Consider the following 19,650-nt stretch of genomic DNA (forward strand, 5'->3'; position numbering starts at 1 on the left):
GATTGAAAGGGAACTAGCCCCTCCCCCGCGCCCATCATTCTCCCAAAGACATCCAATTAAATTTTTGAGATAGCCATATTGTTCAGCGTAGTTGATTTTCAGATACAAAATACGTTTTTGAGGATGACACTCTCCAACAACCTTCCGGGCAAGGGTTTTAAGTTATATCCTGGGGTATATAATGTTTTTATAGGAGGCTATGTCATAGAACTTCAAAAGGGGCTCATTTGATTGGAAATTCAAAGGGCTAGTGCCCTTTTTAATAGTTGAAAGTGCTTGGAGGGCAACTAGCCCCCCCCCCCCCCACGTCCATCATTCACCCAACCACATCCAATCAAAATTTTGAGATAGCTATTTTGTTCAGCGTAGTTGATTTACAGATAAAAAATATGTTTTTGAGGAGGATACTCCGCCACAGCCCTCAGGGCAAGGGTTTTAAGTTATGTACTGGGGGCATATAAGGTTTTTATAAAAGAAATTGTCGTAGAGATTTCAGAAAAGGGCTCATTCGATTTGAAATTTAAAGGGCAAGTGCCGGTTTCAATAGTAGAAAGTGATCAGTAATATTTTTGTTGTTGTTGTTGTTGTTTAGACCAGGGCACTTTGTATTGAAGGAATTGTTGTGGGATCTTAGAAAATGGCTCATTCGACTGAAAATAGAAAGGGTCGATGCTCTTTTTAATCGTCGAAAATGATTGGAGGGCTACTAATCCCACTCCCACCCACCCATTTGCCCATTATTTTTAAAAACTAAATGTTGCCTCAAGATTAAATCAAAATGCACTGTGATAATGCTAATTCCCAATAAGGCATCTCAGCATTATCCCAAGAACGACTGAGGGTATTATGTTCAAACTTTCTAGGCTACTTCTGCTCTTAAAATTTAACCAAATCAAAATAGTGTAAGTGTATCAAAGCTATCAAAGAAAGTAAACAGATTTTTTGCGAATGGTATCAAGTTTTCCATTTCAGGTCAACTAGAGGAGGCATGAAACTAAGTTAAACAATACTTTTTGTGTCCAGATTTTTAAACTGGTGTATGTTGTTAAAATTGTTGAAAATTTTTCTCCGGCATTCAAATAGCAGGCCAAACTATAAAGTCTGAAAAAACGAAAAAATTTAAAGTTTTATTTTCTTTTTTCCTGAAAAGACTATGTCAATATAAAACGAACAGAAATTAATTAAAAAAACTTTTTCCACAAAATAAGTTTTTAAAAGAAAAGTAAAGAACTCCATTAAACAATAAATGAGCAAAAATCAAATCAAATAATATACCAAGCTCGAAACTACCACAAATCAGCATCGATAAATAAATGAAACCCAAAACGAACAGAAATGAAAATAAATAACCGAGTCAATATCAAAACGAGCAGAAATTAACATAAGTTGGGCGCAAAACCCCTATGCCTTCCCAAACCCAGAACAAAATTTGCACTTTACTGAAAAAAATACAAATGTTTTTACTTTTATAACTTTAATAAATCAAATAATTTTAACATTTTGATAACTAAATATCAGTATATGTATATTAAACTGACAATGCACATTCATTTGTATTTTCTCAGTAAAGTGCAAATTTTGTTCTAGCCTTGAGAGAGCACAAGGGTTGTGCGCCCAGCTTATATTAGTTTCTGGTCGTTTTGACATGCACTTGGTTATTTATTGTAATTTCTGTTCGTTTTGGGTTTCATTAATTTATCGATTCTATTTTATATTAGTTTCGAGCCTGGTAGATTATTTTGTTTTATTTTTCTCATTTTTTGTTTAATGGAGTTTTACTTTTCTTTGAAAAACTTATTTTGTGGAAAAAGTTTTTTCAATTAATTTATACTAAAGGTAATTCTATATTTTTTTTTCTATATTCTGAAGATATGTTCTTACGCATATCCCAAATTCAACATATTCTTAAATATTCTAATTCCTACATTTTGTTTGGTTTATGTATGCTACAGCCCCTTCCTAATATTCTTCTAATATGTTTCTCTGACGCTCAATCTTAATGAAATATACCTAATTATGATAACAATATAATACTTTAGAAACAAAATTTGGCTATATATGTTTGCACCATAGGGGGGGGAGGGTGGTGGGGCAAAGTAAAGTGGGCCTATATACCTAATGTTTCAGGTGCAATTATTCTTTATATCAAACTTTTCGTGGTAACGAACTGTAAGTAAGCAGCGACCTGGCTCAATAGTAACCGAAACTCCAAAAAACGGAATTTTGATACAAATAGATACATCAAAAGAATTGGACTTTTATGCTGATTTTAAAATATAGTGTCATCAAGTTTAGTGCAACCCATCAAAAGTTACGATCCTTAGAAAATTTGTCCTATTTTTGAAAAAAAGGGGAAAAAACCCCTAAAAGTCATAGAATCTTAGTTAAAGTCACACCAGCAGACTTAGCGTATCAGAGAACCCTACTACTGAGATTTCAAGCCCCTATTTGACAAAATGTGGAAATTTGTGTTTTTTGCCAGAAGAAAGATTACGGATGCGTGTTTATTTGGGTTTTTTTTCCCAGGGGTCGTCGTATCGACCCAATGGCCCTAGAATTTCTTGAGTGGGCTCAGGCAAACCGAAATTAAAAGTTCTAGTGCCCTTTTTAAGTCAACCAAAAAATTAGAGGGCAGCTAAGCCCCCTCTCACAATCATTTTTTATCAAAGTCACCAGATCCAAATTTTGAGATAGCTATTTTGTTCAGCATAGTCGAAACAAATAATAACTATATGTCTTTGAGGACGACCTAGTCCCCCAAAGTCCCCGAGGGAGGGGCTGCAAGTTATGAAGTTTGCCCATTGTTTATATATAGTATTGGTTATTGGTAAGTATATAAACTTTTCAGGGGAGGATATTTTCTGGTGGGTTAGGGGGGGTCAGGGGGATTGGGTTAAGTGGGAGGCTCTTTTGATGGAAGAATTTTTCATGGTGAAAGAAAATTTCCATGAAGGGGGTAACAGAAACTATTACGCATATAAGGGGGTTTGTCCCCTTCTCAATACCTCGCTTTTTACGCTAAAGTATTTTTGTAGTTTCAAAAGAAGTATTTATTCTAATTAAACGACCTTTTTGATTCATAGGTCATTTTTAAAGAATTGGAACAAAATTTGACGAGAGGGAGAACCCCCTGTGTTACCTATATGAGGAAGTTCGCCCCCTCGTCCATACCTCGCTCTTTACGCTAAAGTTCGAATTTTGTTAAATGATCGCCCTTATAATAATAATTTGTTTGTGTCATTTTCCGGTCAATCTTAGCATTTAATTGTACCTTAAAAATTTCATAACAATGATTTTTATTTGATAATAAACCAAATATATTGTATGTCTTTGGCGCGTGGTTGTTATTAAATAAATAAAAACAAGTTTTTTCCAGCTGAAAGTTAGCAATAACACTAAAACTTAAAACCAATATAAATTATTGCATATATCTTTTAAAGATCATTTCTTTCATTCGTTTCAGGGATTTGAGAATTGCTCAACTTGTGACTTCCATTTTCATAAAAATAGTTCTGACCTCTTTGGCCGTTTTGTTACTATGCCTTACAAAATTAGTTCTGCAGATATCGCTAATTTAAGTTATGTGGAAGAATCTTTCCATGGATATAATTTCTCGTGGGGGAAGGGAATTTTCCATGGAGGGGGAGCTGGATTTCTGTACATTGTTTAAAAAACGATCAGGAATTAAATGAAAAACATGTTTTTTCAAATGAAATTGAGAAGTAACATTAAAACTTAACAGGAGAAACTATTATGTATATGAGATAGGTTGCCTCTTCTTTTTTAAATTTAAAGTTTCTTTTTTAAATTTAAAAGAGGTAATTATTCTGATTAAACAGCCTTTGTGATTCAGGAGTCATTCTTAAACAACTGGAACAAAAATCAAACATAGGTTATTTTAAGGTTATTAATAGTTAAAAAAAAAGTAAAATTAATATGCAATTTTCTTTTTATTTATTCATGGACAGTGAGCCAAATTTAAAACCTGTATTAATTCAAAAACATTCAGGAATTAAATTAAAAAATAAGTTTTTTTAGCTGAAAGTAAGGAGTGACATTAAAATTTAAAACGAACAGAAACTATTCCGTATATGAAAGGGACTGTCCTCTGCTCAACGCCCCACTCTTTACGCTAAAGTTTTTTATTGTTTTATAAAGCATAGTTGCGAGAAAGAGTCATACTATTGCGTGAAGAGCGGGGCGTTGAGCAGGGGACAGCCTCTTTCATATACGGAATAATTTCTGTCGTTTTAAGTTTTAATGTCGCTCCTTACTTTTTTTTTATTTAATTATGAAGCAAAAATATTTTTCAACTTCAAACTGTCCAAATACTTTACCCCCCTTCCCCCTATAATGCAAAAATATAGTCTAAATTACATATTTTACATCTATTCTGTCACTTCTCTTTGTCTAGTCTCACGCTAAGCTGAAAGAAATTAACGAAAAAAAAACGGTTCTATAATGCGTCAATAAATAAACAACCTGAGTGGAAGGGGCTATATCATTCATGTACCTATTGTTCAAAGCGTAATGAATTTGCATGGTGGATTTGTATTAAACTTCTTTTTTCTTTTTTTCTTTCTTTTTTTTTGTCTTCGGAAGTTATTTGTTTCCAATTAATAAATTTTTACAATTGGGTCATGCACACTTAAGTCAAGTTGGAATTACGGTAAAAGCATTTTAGTAATTTAGTTTTATCTTCTGAAGGTTTGCTTGCATGTTATCTATGTTTCCATATGCGCAATAGAGTCATATTTGATTTAAAAGAATCAGACAGAATATCAGACAGAACAACTCACCGCAGCACCAAGTCACCTGAGGTGAACACAGCTACGCACGCTCCTCCTCCATCCCAATCTATTCAAAGCCTCCGTCTTAAAACCCTCCCAGGTAGTTCTCATTTCTATATATATATTACCAATCTCTATAAATGTTTTCATAGGCCTATTCCAATACCAACACATTTTCCCATACGCAATTGAGTCAGGTTACTGCATTAATGGTAAATTTAATCTAGTTATTTTTTGTCATTATTAACTAGTTCTCCTCATTTCATCTGCTTTTTTTACTTTTATAAAATAATTCTGTTAAATTTCAGAGCTAATTCTCGATCCCTTCTGGATTTTCAATTACTTCCAAATTTCATTTATATGCGCATTTTCGATGACTAGAATAATACAAAATCCCATTCTTCCTCTTGTATAGTCTCCCTTGTATAAATAAAACAACATAAACGGCTGATTGGACATGTTCTCCTGTCTCCAGTTCTGGCTACTTCTTTTGTTGTCTTCAGGCCAATTAAGTTTTTATCACTTTTTTTGATGGCTTTTCTTTCTTACCAAAGTGCTGTCTAGTGTCTACGCATAAACGTCAACTTTTTTTTTATAAAAACACTCAGCACTCATAAAAAATTCTTATCCCTGACATTGGGTACAAATTTGTTTCTGGAAATAATGGAAGTAAAGGGAAAAAATCAACGATTTTCTTTTTTAGATGTTTTCCTAACAATAAAACATTAAAGAATATCTGTTCGCTTTTACCAAGATTAAATAGAAAAAATGGGTTTTGTTTTAACTGACACTAAGGAGCGACATAAAAACTTAAAACGAATATAAATTATTCATTATATGAAAGGGGCTGTCTCCTCCTCAACACCTCGCTCTTTACGCTAAAGTTCTTTATTGTTTTAAAAATAGAGTTGTGAGAAAAAAAGTCAAACTTTAGCGTAAAGAGCGAGACGTAGGGGAGGGGACAGCCCCTTTTATATACAGAATAATTTATGTTCGTTATTATGTTCGTTATTAGTATTTATGTTCATAAATAATTTAAGTTTTTATGTCGCTCCTTACTTTCAGTCGAAAAAAACTTGTTTTTTTATTTAATTTTTGAACGTTTTTAAAGTAATGCACGTTCTGATTTTGGCTTGCCGTACATGAATAGTTAAAACGAAATTTGCATATTAAATTTACTTTTTTCGCTAAATGGCTCACTCAAAATTTTAATTGGACGATTTTGAGAAAACAGGGAAGGAGGAGGGGGCCTCGTTGCCCTCCAATTTTTTTTGTTACTTGAAAGGAGAACTAGAACTTTTAACTTTACCTACGAAAGTCTTTATTAGCAACAAATATACCTAACTTACGAATTAACTTACGTAACGAAAATCTATATTCGTATATTTTTATTCCGTATATTAGGGGGCTCGCCCCCTAGTCGATACCTCGCTCTTGACTCTAAAGTTCGAATAATGTTTCAGTTCCTTAAGAATCACCCCATAATCACAAAGGCCGTTTAATTAGAATGAATAGCTCTTATGAAAGTTCCCAATAAAACTTTAGCGCAAAGAGTAAGGCATTTGAATGGGGGGAAATCCCCATCATATGCCTAATAATTTCTGTTTGTTTTATGTTTTTATGCTGCTCCTTACTTTTAGTTGAAAAAACTTGTTGTTTATTTAATTTCTTATCATTTCTTAAATGATACTGGGAAATCAGGTGACATAGCAATGTCCCTTCCTCCATAAGAACTTCCCCAAGAAAAAATACTCCCACGTACCTCTCCACCCCACTCTCCCCCCCCCAACGACCGGAAAAAATCCCCCCTTAAAACGTCTGTATACTTCCCAATAGCCAATACTATTTGTAAACATTAGGCAAAGTTAATAACCTTGCAAACCTTACCCCGGGGACTGCGGGGGATTAAGTCATCCTCTAAGACATTGTTATTATATTTTTAGACCATGCTGAACAAAATTTCTACCTCAAAATTTTGATTAGGAGACTTCGGGAAAAAAATGAGCGTGGGAGGGGTCCTAGTTGCCCTCCGTTTTTGAGGGCACTAGAACTTTTAATTTCTGTTTGAATAAGCCATTTTATAATATTCTAGGACCACTGGGTCGATACAATCACCCCTGGTATAAAAACAAAAAACAAACACGCATCCAAGATCTTTCTTCTGGCAAAAAATACAAAATTCCACACTTTCGCAGATAGGAGCTTGAAACCTCTAATGTAGTATTTTATGATATGATAAATCTGATGGTGTGATTTTCATCAAGGATAAATGACTTTTAGGGGGTGGTTCCCCCTTTTTTCGAAAATAAGACAAATTTTATCAGTCTGGTAAATTTTGATGGGTATGACTAAACTTGATGAATAAACTTTTATATTTGCAATCACCATAAGAATCTGTTTCTTTAGATGCATCTATTGGTATCAAAATTCAATTTTTTTAGAGTTTTGGTTACTATTGAGCCGGGTCGCTCCTTACTTACAGTTCATTACCACGAACTATTTGTTACTGGCGTTTTGCTTGTCTAAGAATTCCCCAAGAATTCGGACAAAAAAGAATGAAAGTATCCTTTAGTTTTCTTTGGACGTTGGTAGGATGCAGTTTGGGTTGGACTTTCATGTTTCTGTTATTTAAGGAAATTAATTTAAAAAAAAACTTTCTACAAAATAAGTTTTTCCAAAACAATTAAAGAATGCCATTAAAACAAAAATGAACAAAAATAGAATCAAATAATCCACAAAGCATACAACTACCACCAATCGGTATCAATAAAAAATTATCCCCAAACAAACATGAATTAAAATCATGGTTGCGGTGGTACCTGCAACCTAGTAAAGAGCAAACCACAGCCTATAGTAACCAAAAGTTGAAATTTGTGTTTGGAAAAAAAACTACTGAAAAAAAATTGCCATCTTACACTGATTCAGGAATAGGTGACTATTATTTCGGTTCGTCTTAAAAGTAAAAGTTTATTGCGAAAAGATATTTATGGTGAATTAAAAAAAAAGCCCAAAACCCCTCGAAAATGGCGTTAGATCAAAATAAAAAATGTATTATTGCAATCAGCCTTCTTTAATAGTAATTTCTGGTCGTTTTGAGTTTGAATTTTAACAGTTATTTGTATCTGCTGAGCTTAGGTTTAAAATGGCCTTTACTTTTCTTTGAAAAACATATATTTCGAAAAGATTTTTTTAAAATTAATTTATAGGAAGAAAGGACGTATATATGAGCAATATCTTTTATATGAGCTACCAAAAATTTGTCTAAGATACAATTGCTCATTGAAGTTTATACAAGCATCCCTTCTATAAAAACGATATATGCTCCCAGAGCATTACTTACAACGCCTGCCTCCGGGCCGTGGGGGGTTGTGCTGACACCGCAGTTTTTGTTATCTAATTTGTGAAACAATTTTGAAACAACTGGCTATCTCAAAATTTGTAGCGGATGGGTTTGGCGAAAAAAGGGCATGGAGGTAGGGCTATTTGCCCTTAATCGCTTGATTATTAAAAAGTGAACTAGAACTTTCAATTTCCAATCAAATGAGCCCTCTATTAAGTTTATACGAGCATCCTTCTCATAAGAATTATACATAACCTTTGGGAATAAATTAGAACGCCTGCTCCCGGGCCATGGGGGGATGTATTGACACCGGAGTTTTTTCTTATTCCACCTTTGAACTATTTTTTTTTTTAACAAAACGTCTATATCAAAATTTTTATCCAATGGGTTTGGAGAAAGAAGGCGTGGAGGGGGGCCAGTTGCCCTCGGATCTCTTTTGACTATTAAAAAGTGAACTCGAAATTTCAATTTCCAATCAAATGAGCCGTCTTTGAAGTCTATACGAGCATCCCTATCATAAAAACTATATATTTCCTAGGGTATAACTTACAGCGCCTGCCCCCCGGCCCTGGGGGGCTGTTTCGACACCTGAGTTTTTGTTATCTGACTTTTGAACAGTTTTTAGCAGTTCAAAGGGGGGCTAGTTGCCCTCCAATCTCTTTTTACTCACAAAAGAACTTTCAACTTCCAATCAAAATAGCCCTCTCTGAAGATTTACGAGTATCCCTTCTATAAAAATCATTTTTATTGGATGCATATGTGAAAAAATGTCGTGGGGGTGCTGGTTTCCCTCCAATATATTTTGACGTTTAAAAAATGAACTAGAACTTTGAATTTCAAATCAAATGAGCCCTCTTTGAGTTTATACGAGCATTCCCTCCATAAGAACCATAAATACCCCCAGGGTATAACTTATAACCCTTGCCCTGAAGACCTTGGGGGGGGAGTGTCATGCTGAAAGATAAAATTTCCAGAAATTTCAAATACGTTGAACAAAATGGCTATCTAAAAATTTTTATTGGTTGTATTTGGGGAAATAGTCGGCGTGGAAGGGATGTTAGTTGCCTTCCAATCACTGTCGACTATCAAAAAGGGAATTAGCCATTAAAATTTCCAATCGAATCAGCTCTTTTTGAAGTTTCTACGATAAAACTTTGTATAAGAACCTTATATGGCCCCAAGGCATAACTTACAACCCTTGCTCTGAGGACTGTGGGGGGTTGTCATCCTCAAAGACCCAATTTCCAGAATTTTCAACCATCTTCAATAAAATAGCTATCTCTTAATTTTGATTGGGTGTGTTTGGAGATGCGGTTGGCGTGAGAGGGGGGGTTAGTTGCCCTCCAATCACTTTGTACTATTAAAAAGGGCACTAGCTCTTTGAATTTCCAATAGAATGAGCCCTTTTTGAGGTTTCTACGATAAAGCTTTCTCTAAAAAGCTCATATGCCCCCAGGGCATAACTTGAAACCCTTGACCTGAGGGCTGTGGGAGAGTGTCCTCCTCAAAAACATAATTTCTGTGTGAAAATCAACTACGTAGAACAAAATGGCTATCTCAAAATTTTGATTGGATGTGTTTGAGGAAATGGTTGGCGTGAAAAGGGTGTTCGTTGCCTTTCAATCACTTTTCACCCTTAAAAATGGCATTAGAACTTTCGATTTCCAATCGAATGAGCCCCCTTCGATGTTTTTAAAACAACCCCTTCTATATGAAGTGCCTTTAGGAAAAAAATAATAAATAAATAAATAATAAAACATTGGCACCATATGGCCTTTACTATATGCAACGCTATAGCGTTGCCTCTGATTCCACCATCAGCAAGTTCCAAACAGCACTAAGAAAGGGCATTTTGGTTGCCTTGTCTCAAGCGGAAAAGCTGGTGTAACTGGGTTACCAGAACTTTTTAGAGTGACGTTTAATGGTTCATTTGAAAGCTATTAATCATCTCTGATTTTCATCAATTCTACCATCTGCAAGTGTGATGTAGCACTAAAATAGGGGCGTAATTTCGTCAAAACCGGGGGGGGGGCAAATGTGAACCAAGCTTTCCCAGATAAACTGAAAATGTCAGTGAGAAATGAAAAAAGCCTTATAGTACGATAAATGCAAAGAATTACTAAAGAACACTTGTCCGTTTTTTTCTGAATTCTGAAGGCTTATCTTAGTTTTGACAAGATTTTTAAATAAAGTAATTCTAGATGAGGGGGGGGACTAGGGTCTGGGGGCAAAATTGGTTCCCTAGTGGATAGTAGCCTCCTGCCCCATAAAAATTACATCCGGACAAAAAACAACACTTGTGGTCTCACTTCTTAAGTAGATAATGCAAATATTGCAAACATATAAATAAAATCTACAAACCAATTCATCGAATTGATTTTACATCGATCTTTTATGTAACTACTTTAACATTTAGTTAGTATGTACCGTGTCTTGTTCTTTACTAGGTTCTCTGATACACTGAATCCGATGGTGTGATTACCCTTAAGATTCTATGACTCTTAGAGGATGTTTCGCCCTTTTTTCGAAAATAAGGCAAATTTTCTAAGGCTCGTAACTTTTGATGGGTAGGACTAAACTTGGTGAACATATATATGTAAGTTCAGCCTAAAATCAGATTCTTTTGTTGTATTTATTGATACCAAAATTCTGTTTCTTAGAGTTTCGGTTACTATTAAGCAGGGTCGCCTCTTACCTACAGTTCGTTTACCACGAACTGTTTGAAAAGCTTCGAAGTATAAAAAGATATCATTATTGTAATAATTATGGTCCAAAACCCTTAACCGGAGGATTGAAAGGAAACCTCCCATATGTTCCTCCTAAAAGCCCCCTTAATAAGCTTGGTAATTTTAAGGTACAAAATCCAATATATATAATCAGATTATTAGAGGTGCGGTTATGTAAGTACAGCGGTGGACTTCAAATTAGAGGGTCTTGAGTTCAATTCCTAATTGTTTTTTTTTTCAATCACGGTTTTGTCCCCTTCTATATGATCATTTTCAGATAATAAATTTAAAAAAAAAACTTTCCGAAAAATAAATTTTTCAAAGACAAGTAAAGGCCATTTTAAACTTAAGCTCAGCAGATACAAATACCTCTTAAAATTAAAACTCAAAATCACCAAAAATTACTGTTAAAGAATAAATGAAACCCAAAATAAACAGAAATTAAATAAACAACCATAGCAAAAAACATACAACAAGTAATAATATAAATGAACACATAGACCTTAAAGCGAGTAATACTTAGATAGAATATGGAAATCAAGCTTAAAACGATAAAAATGTTTTGTTATTGAAGTATAAATGAAACTTAAAACGAACAGAAATTAGATAAACAATCAATGCAAACAAACATACAACAGATATTAATGTAAATGAATAAATAAATCTTAAAACGAGTAAAACTTAAATTGAATGTGCAAATCAATCTTGAAACGCATAAAAATCACTACAAACAAAAGTTAGGGTATTGCCTCCTTTTCTCACTGTAAAAGTCTAAAATCTACTGCGTCATAGGCGCTTTACTGAAAACTAATTTTATTACAAATATTTGCTTTTGTACTTAATATTTAAAATAAATATTAAAATTCAAGTAAAATTTTGAACTGATGACCTTTCAGCAATTAATACCATTATTCATCAAATATTCAGTTCAATTTATTAGTTCTTTCTAAACTTGTTTGAGATGAATATAGTTTTACTGCAAACAAGAGTTTGGATACTGCTCCCTTCCTTAACTGTAAATAAAAACCAAAAGCCTACTGCAAATCTGAATCTGAGAGTCAGGGGGCCCTCCTCCCTCAAAAATTGCAAAATGTATCATAGTTTTTTGTAGGGTATGTCTACAATAGCAAAGCTTCGTCGAATCTCAGTATTTTTCTATAACAGTTTTAAATAAAATGACCACAAATAAGGCAAATATTTTTCCTAAAAAATCAACTGAATCCAAAAGCCTATGTGGAGAAGCTAGCCGGACTAGAAAGTGCAAATTTATGAAAATGTTAGCAGGACAATGATACGCCAGAAGTAGTCCCTGTTGTTGACATATATTTTTATTTTTAGGAGGCAAGGTAATCCAGAAGAATCTATCCCTCTTATTGCCACAGGGAACACTCAGTGCAGAGATTCAGAAAGTATTTCACCTCAGTCATCGTCTCCGCCCCATTTAAGCACCATTGGCGCTTAACTGAAAACAAATTATATTAAAAATATTTGCTTTTCCAGTTCTTAAAGCATTCATAATAAAAATAAATTTACAGTGAAGTAAATTCTTGACCTGATAGATCTTTCAACAATTAATATCATTATACGTAAAATATTCAATTTGATTTTGTTTATACTTTCCAAGACTCTTTAAGACGCACGTAGTTTTTATTAAAGCTCAATTGGTGATTTAGGTTTTAGGACTCCGCTTTGAAAGAAGGGAGTAGAATCCAGACTCGTGCTCTCAGATATTTTTGTTCGTTCTGAGCTTGACTTAAATGTTCAATTTCAGTTGATATTGTTTTGTGATTTATTTATTCACTAACAGTAATATATAACTTAAATTTCGTTGCATTGATTGCTTATTTAATTTTGGTTCGTTTTAAGTTACATTCATAATTCAATAGCAAATTTTTTTTTTCGTTTTAAGCTTGATTTTCATATTTAATCTAAGCATTACTCACTTTAAGTCGATTTATTCATTTATATTCTTACTGGTTGTGTATTTTTTGCTATGATTGTTTATTTGATTTCTGTTCTTTTTGGGTTTCATTTATTCTTTAACAGTAATTTTTGGTCGTTTTGAGTTTGAATTTTAACTGGCATTTGTATCTGCTGAGCTTAAGTTTAAAATGGTCTTTACTTTTCTTTGAAAAACTTATTTTTGGAAAGTTTTTAATTGATTTTTGTTCGTTTTTTATTGCAAAAAATTTCAAATTTTTAGAAATTCCTTATTTCAAAATCAGACTTTTAAAAAACTATCAAATGTTCATAAAATTATCAAAACTGGTATCGATGTAACAATATCAAAGTGAAAAAATTAGTTTGTGTCAACCTAGGAGTTTTTATTATCTGATGTTGGAACTTTTGTTAACAAAATGGCTTTCTCAAATTTTTTATCGAATGGGTTTGGGGAAGAAAGGGCGGAGGGGGGGGGGGAGATAATTGCCCCTTGGTCTCTTTTGACTCTTTAAAAGTGAACTAGAACTTTCTATTTTCAATCAAATTAGCCCTCTCTGAAGTTACGAGCATCCCTTCTATAAGAGAGTACACCTTACAAAGCTCCCAGAGTACAACTTACAAAGCCTGTCCCGGGGCCCTGGGGGGTTGTTTCGACCCCGGAGTTTTAGTATCTGATGTTTGAACTATTTTCACAAAGTCGTAACCTCAAATTTTTATCGGATGGGTTTGTCCATCCGATAAACCCAAAGGCGTGGAGGGCGGGAGGGGCTAGTTGCCCTCCGATCTTTTTCAATCTGAGAAAATGGACTAGAGCTTTTAATTTCCATTCAAATGAGCCCTCTCCGAGGTTTTTACGAGCATCTGTTTCATAAGGACCATATACGACATAAGACATAGCTTTCAATGCCTGCTCCTGGGCCCTGAAGGATTGTGTAGACACCGACGTTTTTGTTATCTGACCTTTAAACTATTTTTAAAAACTGGCTATCTAAAAAAAATTATCTGATGAGATTGGGGGAAAAGGGGCGTGGGGGCTAGGGGCCCTCTGATATCTTTTAACTCTTAAAAATTTAACTAGAACTTTTAATTTCCATTCAAACCACTCCTCTCTAAGTTTATACGAGCATCCCTTTCCATAAGAACCAAATATGCCCCCAGGGCATAACTTGCAACGCCTGCCCCCAGGCCCTGGGTGTTTGTGTCGACACCAGCGTTTTTTATCTGACCATTGAACTATTTTTACGAAATGGCTACCTCAAAATTTTTATCGGATACATTTGGGGGGAAAAGGGGCATAGGGGTGACAATTGCCCTCTGATCTATTTTGACTCTTAAAAACTGAACTAGAAATTTTCAATGTCCAAAAAAATGAGCCCTCTCTGAAGTTTATACGAGCATCCCTTCTACAACAGCTGTATATACCCTCCAGGCATTACTAACAACGCCTGCCTCCCGGCCCTGGGGTTGCAACGACAAATGGGTTTTTCTTATCTGACCTTTGAACTTTTTTTAATGAAACGGTTATTTTAAAATTTTATCGGATAGGCTTAGGGAAAAAAGGGTGTGTAAGGGGGAGGGCTAGTTGTCCTCGGATATCTTTTTACTCTTAAAAAGTGAACTCGAACTTTCAATTTCCAATCAAACAAGCCCTCTCTGAAACATTAACTTCAAATTTTTATCGGATGGTTCTATCCAACCTATAAACCCAAAGGCGTGGAGGGCGGAAGGGGCATTTGCCCTCCAATCTATTTTCAATCTGATAACATGAACTAGAGCTTTTAATTTCCATTCAAATGAGCCCTCTCCAAATTTTTTATGAGCATCTCTGTCATAAGGACCATATACGACCCCAGGACACAGCTTTCACTTCTTGCCCCTGGGCCCTAAAGGGTTGTGTAGAAACCGACGTTTTTGTTATCTGACCTTTAAACTATTTTAAAAAAATGAATATCTAAAAAATTTATCTGATGAGTCTGGGGAAAAGGGACAAGGGGGGCTAGGGGCCCTCCGATCTCTTTTAGCCGTTAAAAATGAACTAGAACTTTTAATTTCCATTCAAACCAGCCCTCTCTGAAGTTTATACGAGCATCCCTTTCCATAAGAACCATATACGCCCCCAGGGCATAAATTGCAACACCTACCCCCCGGCCCTGGGTGGTTTTTTCGACACCAGAGTTTTTTAAAATAGTTAAAAGGTCAGAGCCTTTGAACTATTTTTATAAAGTGGCTACCTCAAAATTTTTATCGGATGTATTTGGGGGAAAAGGGGCAAGTATCTTGGCCTGAATCTTGACAAGTGTGAATTCTTATCTTATAATCTGTCTTCGTCTACTCCTCTGGTATGTAATGAATTTTCTGTACTTTCTGTCTCTTCCTTTCGGTGGCTTGGTATTACTGTTTTTAATTCTCTACCTATTTTTCGTAAACAGATTGTTGCTGATTCAGTAAAAAAAATTCAGTTCAGCTATTCAAAAATTGTAGCAAACCGTGGAAAATATAACAGAAGAGCTCTTGGGCGCTTATTATCGACTTTTTCTGATCATTCTGTGCTTTATTTTTCGGGTGTTCATTCTGTTCTTAAGCTAAAGGATTTAAAAAAGATTAAAGTTACTTATTTCAAATTTTGCAAATTTCTTCTTTCTCTGCCGCCATGGACTAGAAATCGGTATCTAGTTAAAAGTTTTTATGTTACGGATGTAACTCAAAAGCTCGGTGACCTACACAAAAAGCTTTCTGCAGATGCATTTTGTAAATTTGGCCCTGACCACGGTCTTTTACAGTTCTTTTCGTAGTTTAATTTAATTGCTAGTGTTTGTTAAGTTTTTTTTTATTATTATTATGTACTCCACTTGCACTACTTTTTGTTAGTTGTGGGTAATAAATGATTGATTGATTGATTGATAGGGGTGACAGCTGCCCTCTGATCTATTTTGACTCTTAAAAACTGAACTAGAAACTCTCAATTTCCAATCGAATGAGGCCTCTATGAAGTTTATACGAGCATCCCTCCCACAACAGCTGTATATACCCTCCAGGCATTACTTACAACGCCTGCCTCCCGGCCCTGGGGTTGCAACGACAAATGGATTTTTCTTATCTGACCTTTGAACTATTTTTAATTAAATGGTTATTTTAAAAACTTTATCGGATAGGCTTAGGGAAAAAGGGGTGTGTAAGGGGGGGGGATAGTTGTCCTCGGATATCTGTTCGTAAGTGTAAGAAGGCTTTTCCTCTAAATCCTTGGATTACCCCTGATCTTTTTAGGAGTCGTAGGAGAAGAAATAATCTCTGGAGGGCCTTTAAATCTGCTAGCACCTTAATGAAAGTTATTTGCTTTCAGCGATTTAAAATTTACAGGAATATTTACAATCCTGTGTGTCGAAAGGCCAAGTCCCAATATTATTTTAATTGCTTTTCAGACTGTTGTACAGATATTCTAAAACCTTGGCAGGCTATAAATTCTTCCCTTAGGCCCTCTTTTCAGTCTCCATCAGTCCCTTCTTTTTTGGATCTCGATGGCAAACTTATCGAAGGTGAGCTGAATATTCAAGATGCATTTACTTCATAAAATGCGAATATTGGTAAAAGGACAGTTTCGGCAGTTAGTTCTTCTCCTTCAAGATCCGTCTTCAGGTCTTATCTTGTGCCACCTTGTATTAAATCAATGTTTTTGGAACCAGCGACTGAAAAAGAAACTAACAAAATTGTTATTGGATTGAAACATTCTTCTTCGTCTGGTCCTGATTATACTTTATATTCTTTCCTGTGCGTTTTTCGCTTTTCTACAGCTCCATGGTGATATTCCTAGGTCCGTTAGATTTACATCTTCTTTTGTCTCTGATCGGTCAAATTATCAGCTCAATAGTTCTCTAAATATCCAAATTCTGCACATACCAACTTTTATATCCGATTTTAATCCTTCTGTTGCGTGTCATTTGACATAAAACACCCTTCCCGATTCGGCTCGAGAACGCCACTCCTTTGGCACCTTCAAAAGGCTCATATACAAAATTTTGTTTTAATGTGATTAATTTTTCCTTGACGTATATACTGCTATCCATTTTTTCCCTATTATTATTATCATTATTATATTTACAGATGTTGTGATTCATTGCAGTTTGATAAAACCTATGTAGTGAACTCTCAATGCTTTTGTTGTTGTCTTTTTCTTAACATTTTATAAATCAAATGCTTTACAAGTTAAGAGTTTAAATGTTTAAGTTTAAATGTTTATGTCTATATGTTTAAATGTTATTGTCATGGCTATATATTTAAATTTTGAGACTATAAATGTTTAATGTCTATGTGATCTTTTCATGATCCCCATCCTACAGGCTGTGGATTCTTTGTGGGAATTTGTAGACTGTTCTGTAAATAGTTTACTGTTATATAGATAATAAATATGTCTATCAATATGTCTGTTATATTAAATATACTACCGACATAGCTTTACAAAGAGACCATGGGTTGCGTCCAAGTCAACGGCAAACGGAGCACGACATTCGGCATCAAAACCGGTGTACGACAAGGATGTACAACCGCCCCGAAACGGTTCATTTACGTAATACTCGTGTCCATGTCATGACACGAACAACAAATCGCCTGCCCTTTGGTCTGCAGTTTGGAGATCGCGTTCTGACGGAAACTGACTTCGCATATGATCTTGGTCTCGTTGCTGACTCGATCGACCAGTTGACTGACGCTCTGGAAGTCCTACAGGAAGAGGCTGCAAAAGTGGGGCTGAAAATAAACTGGCTTAAGACGAAGATAATGGCAATTGAACCCCCAAGCCCAGTCTCACTCCCTGAGAACATAATTGTTTACAGAGCTCCTGTCGAAGTTATAAAGAACTTCACTTATCTTGGCTCTGTGCTGTCTAAGGAAGGCTTTATAGAGGAAGGGCTGTGAAGCCGAGTTTCTAAAGCCTCGTCTATCTTCGGAAGGCTCAACAGTCTCTGGAGAATGCTGCATATATCTAGGCGCAGGAAGATGCAAATTGATAATGCATCCGTAGGCTCGGTCCACCTCTATGCAGCAGAAACCTGGCCTCTCAAATCAGCAATCCTCAGCATTATAGACGTCTGCCAGACGAAACAGCTCCGTCGGATTCAGGGACTTCGATGGGACGATTTTTTAAGCAACGCAAGGTTGCTCGTACTCACCTCCCAAGTGCCATTCTCCGTCCAAATAGCGCACCGTACTCTCAGATGGTTCGGAGACCTCCTGCGTATGCCGACGACAGCCCCAGCCCGAATAGTCTACGATTTTGACGCTAAAGCTAATGGCTGGTCTCACCCGAGGGGCAGACCTCAGACAAGGTGGAAGGATAGCCTCAACAAATTCCTTGAGATAGCTAACATCGCTGTCGAAGAAGCCCCACTAATAGCAGCAGACCGGTCAGCCTGGAGGAGCAGAGTTGCGAAACTCTCTACGTCACCCTCGACGTGGCAGGAGCCTTAAGTCAGTAAGTCAATATATTAATTTGCAGTCATAGATGGTGCCGTTTTTGTTTTCCTGTCTGTATACTAACTTCTTTATTTTCACTAAAACTATTGATTTTTAACTTCGGTCACATTATGTTAACTGATTTTTTCTTAGGAAAGTTAACAAAAAAAAAAAATTGTTTTTGTGTAGAAGAAATTCACTTACTTGGTAAATTCTAAGTCTTTTAATTGGTGAGTGAGTATCAAAAATTAATAATAAAAAACAAATTTGAATAGAACAAACTCAGCTACTTGGTAAATTCTAAGTCTTTCAATTGTCGAGTCTTTCCAAGTATCAAAAATTAATAAAAAAGCACTTTTGCATAGAACAAACTCAACTACTTGGTAAATTCCAAATCTTTTAATTGGTGAGTGAGTATCAAAATTCAATTAGAAAACACATTTGCATAGAACAAACTCGCCTACTTGGCATATTCCAAGTCTTTTAATTTATGACTGAGTATCAAAACTAATAAGAAAACACTTTTGCATAGAACAAACTCAGCTACTTAGTAAATTCCATGCCTTTTAATTGATGGGTGAGCATCAAAAATTATTAAGAAAACGCTTTTGCATAGAACCAACTCAACTACTTGGTAAATTCCAAGTGTTTCAATTGATGAGTGAGCATCAGAAACTAATAAAAAAGCCCTTTAGCATAGAACGAAATCAGCTACTTAGTAAACTCCATGTCTTTTAATTGATGAGTGAGTATCAAAAATTGATAAGAAAAGACGTTTGCATAGAAAAAACTCAACTACTAGGTAAATTCCGTATCTTTAATTGATGACTGAGTATCAAAAATTATTATGCATAGAACAAACTCAGCTACTAGGTAAATTGCAAGTCTTTTAATTGATGACTCAGTATCAAAAATTAATAAAAAAAACACTTTCTTATTAATTTGCAGGTGTAAATAGCCAAACTCCTGTTCGTTTGTGATTTCTGTTGGTGTGTATTTGACTTGGTCTGCATTTTAATTTTTACTCGCTTCATGATTTTTTTTTTCATCTATATAACTGTTGTGTGTATGTTTGATGAGACATTTTTTATTGATTGTTTAAATCAGATTTTTATGCTGATTTCAAATATATAAGTTTCATCAAGTTTAGCTTTACCCACTAAAAGTTATGCGCCTGAGAAAATTTGACTTATTTTCGAAAACAGGGGGAAACACCCCTTAAAAGTCATAGAACTTTAATGAAATCACACCATCGGATTCAGCGTATCAGAGAACCCTACTGTAGAAGTTTCACGCTCCTATCTGTAAAAATGTGGAATTTTGTATTTTCTGCAGAAGAAAGATCACGGATGCATGTTTATTTGTTGTTGTTTTTTAATGTGTTTCCCCAGGGATGATTGTATCGATC

At 35.1% G+C, this 19,650-nt stretch overlaps 1 protein-coding gene across 1 annotated transcript; it reads left to right on the forward strand.

The window, feature by feature from the left end:
- Positions 1–17,786: 17,786 nt before the first annotated feature.
- Positions 17,787–18,257, forward strand: LOC148955996 (uncharacterized). Its single transcript, XM_089088868.1, has one exon. The coding sequence runs from the start codon at positions 17,787–17,789 to the stop codon at positions 18,255–18,257; it is 471 nt and encodes a 156-aa protein (XP_088944994.1).
- Positions 18,258–19,650: the final 1,393 nt, after the last annotated feature.

The sequence above is a fragment of the Artemia sp. Qi Xiang Cuo genome, chromosome 1, assembly GCF_049724085.1.
Source record: "Artemia sp. Qi Xiang Cuo chromosome 1, ASM4972408v1, whole genome shotgun sequence".
Taxonomy (NCBI): Eukaryota; Metazoa; Arthropoda; class Branchiopoda; order Anostraca; family Artemiidae; genus Artemia; species Artemia sp. Qi Xiang Cuo.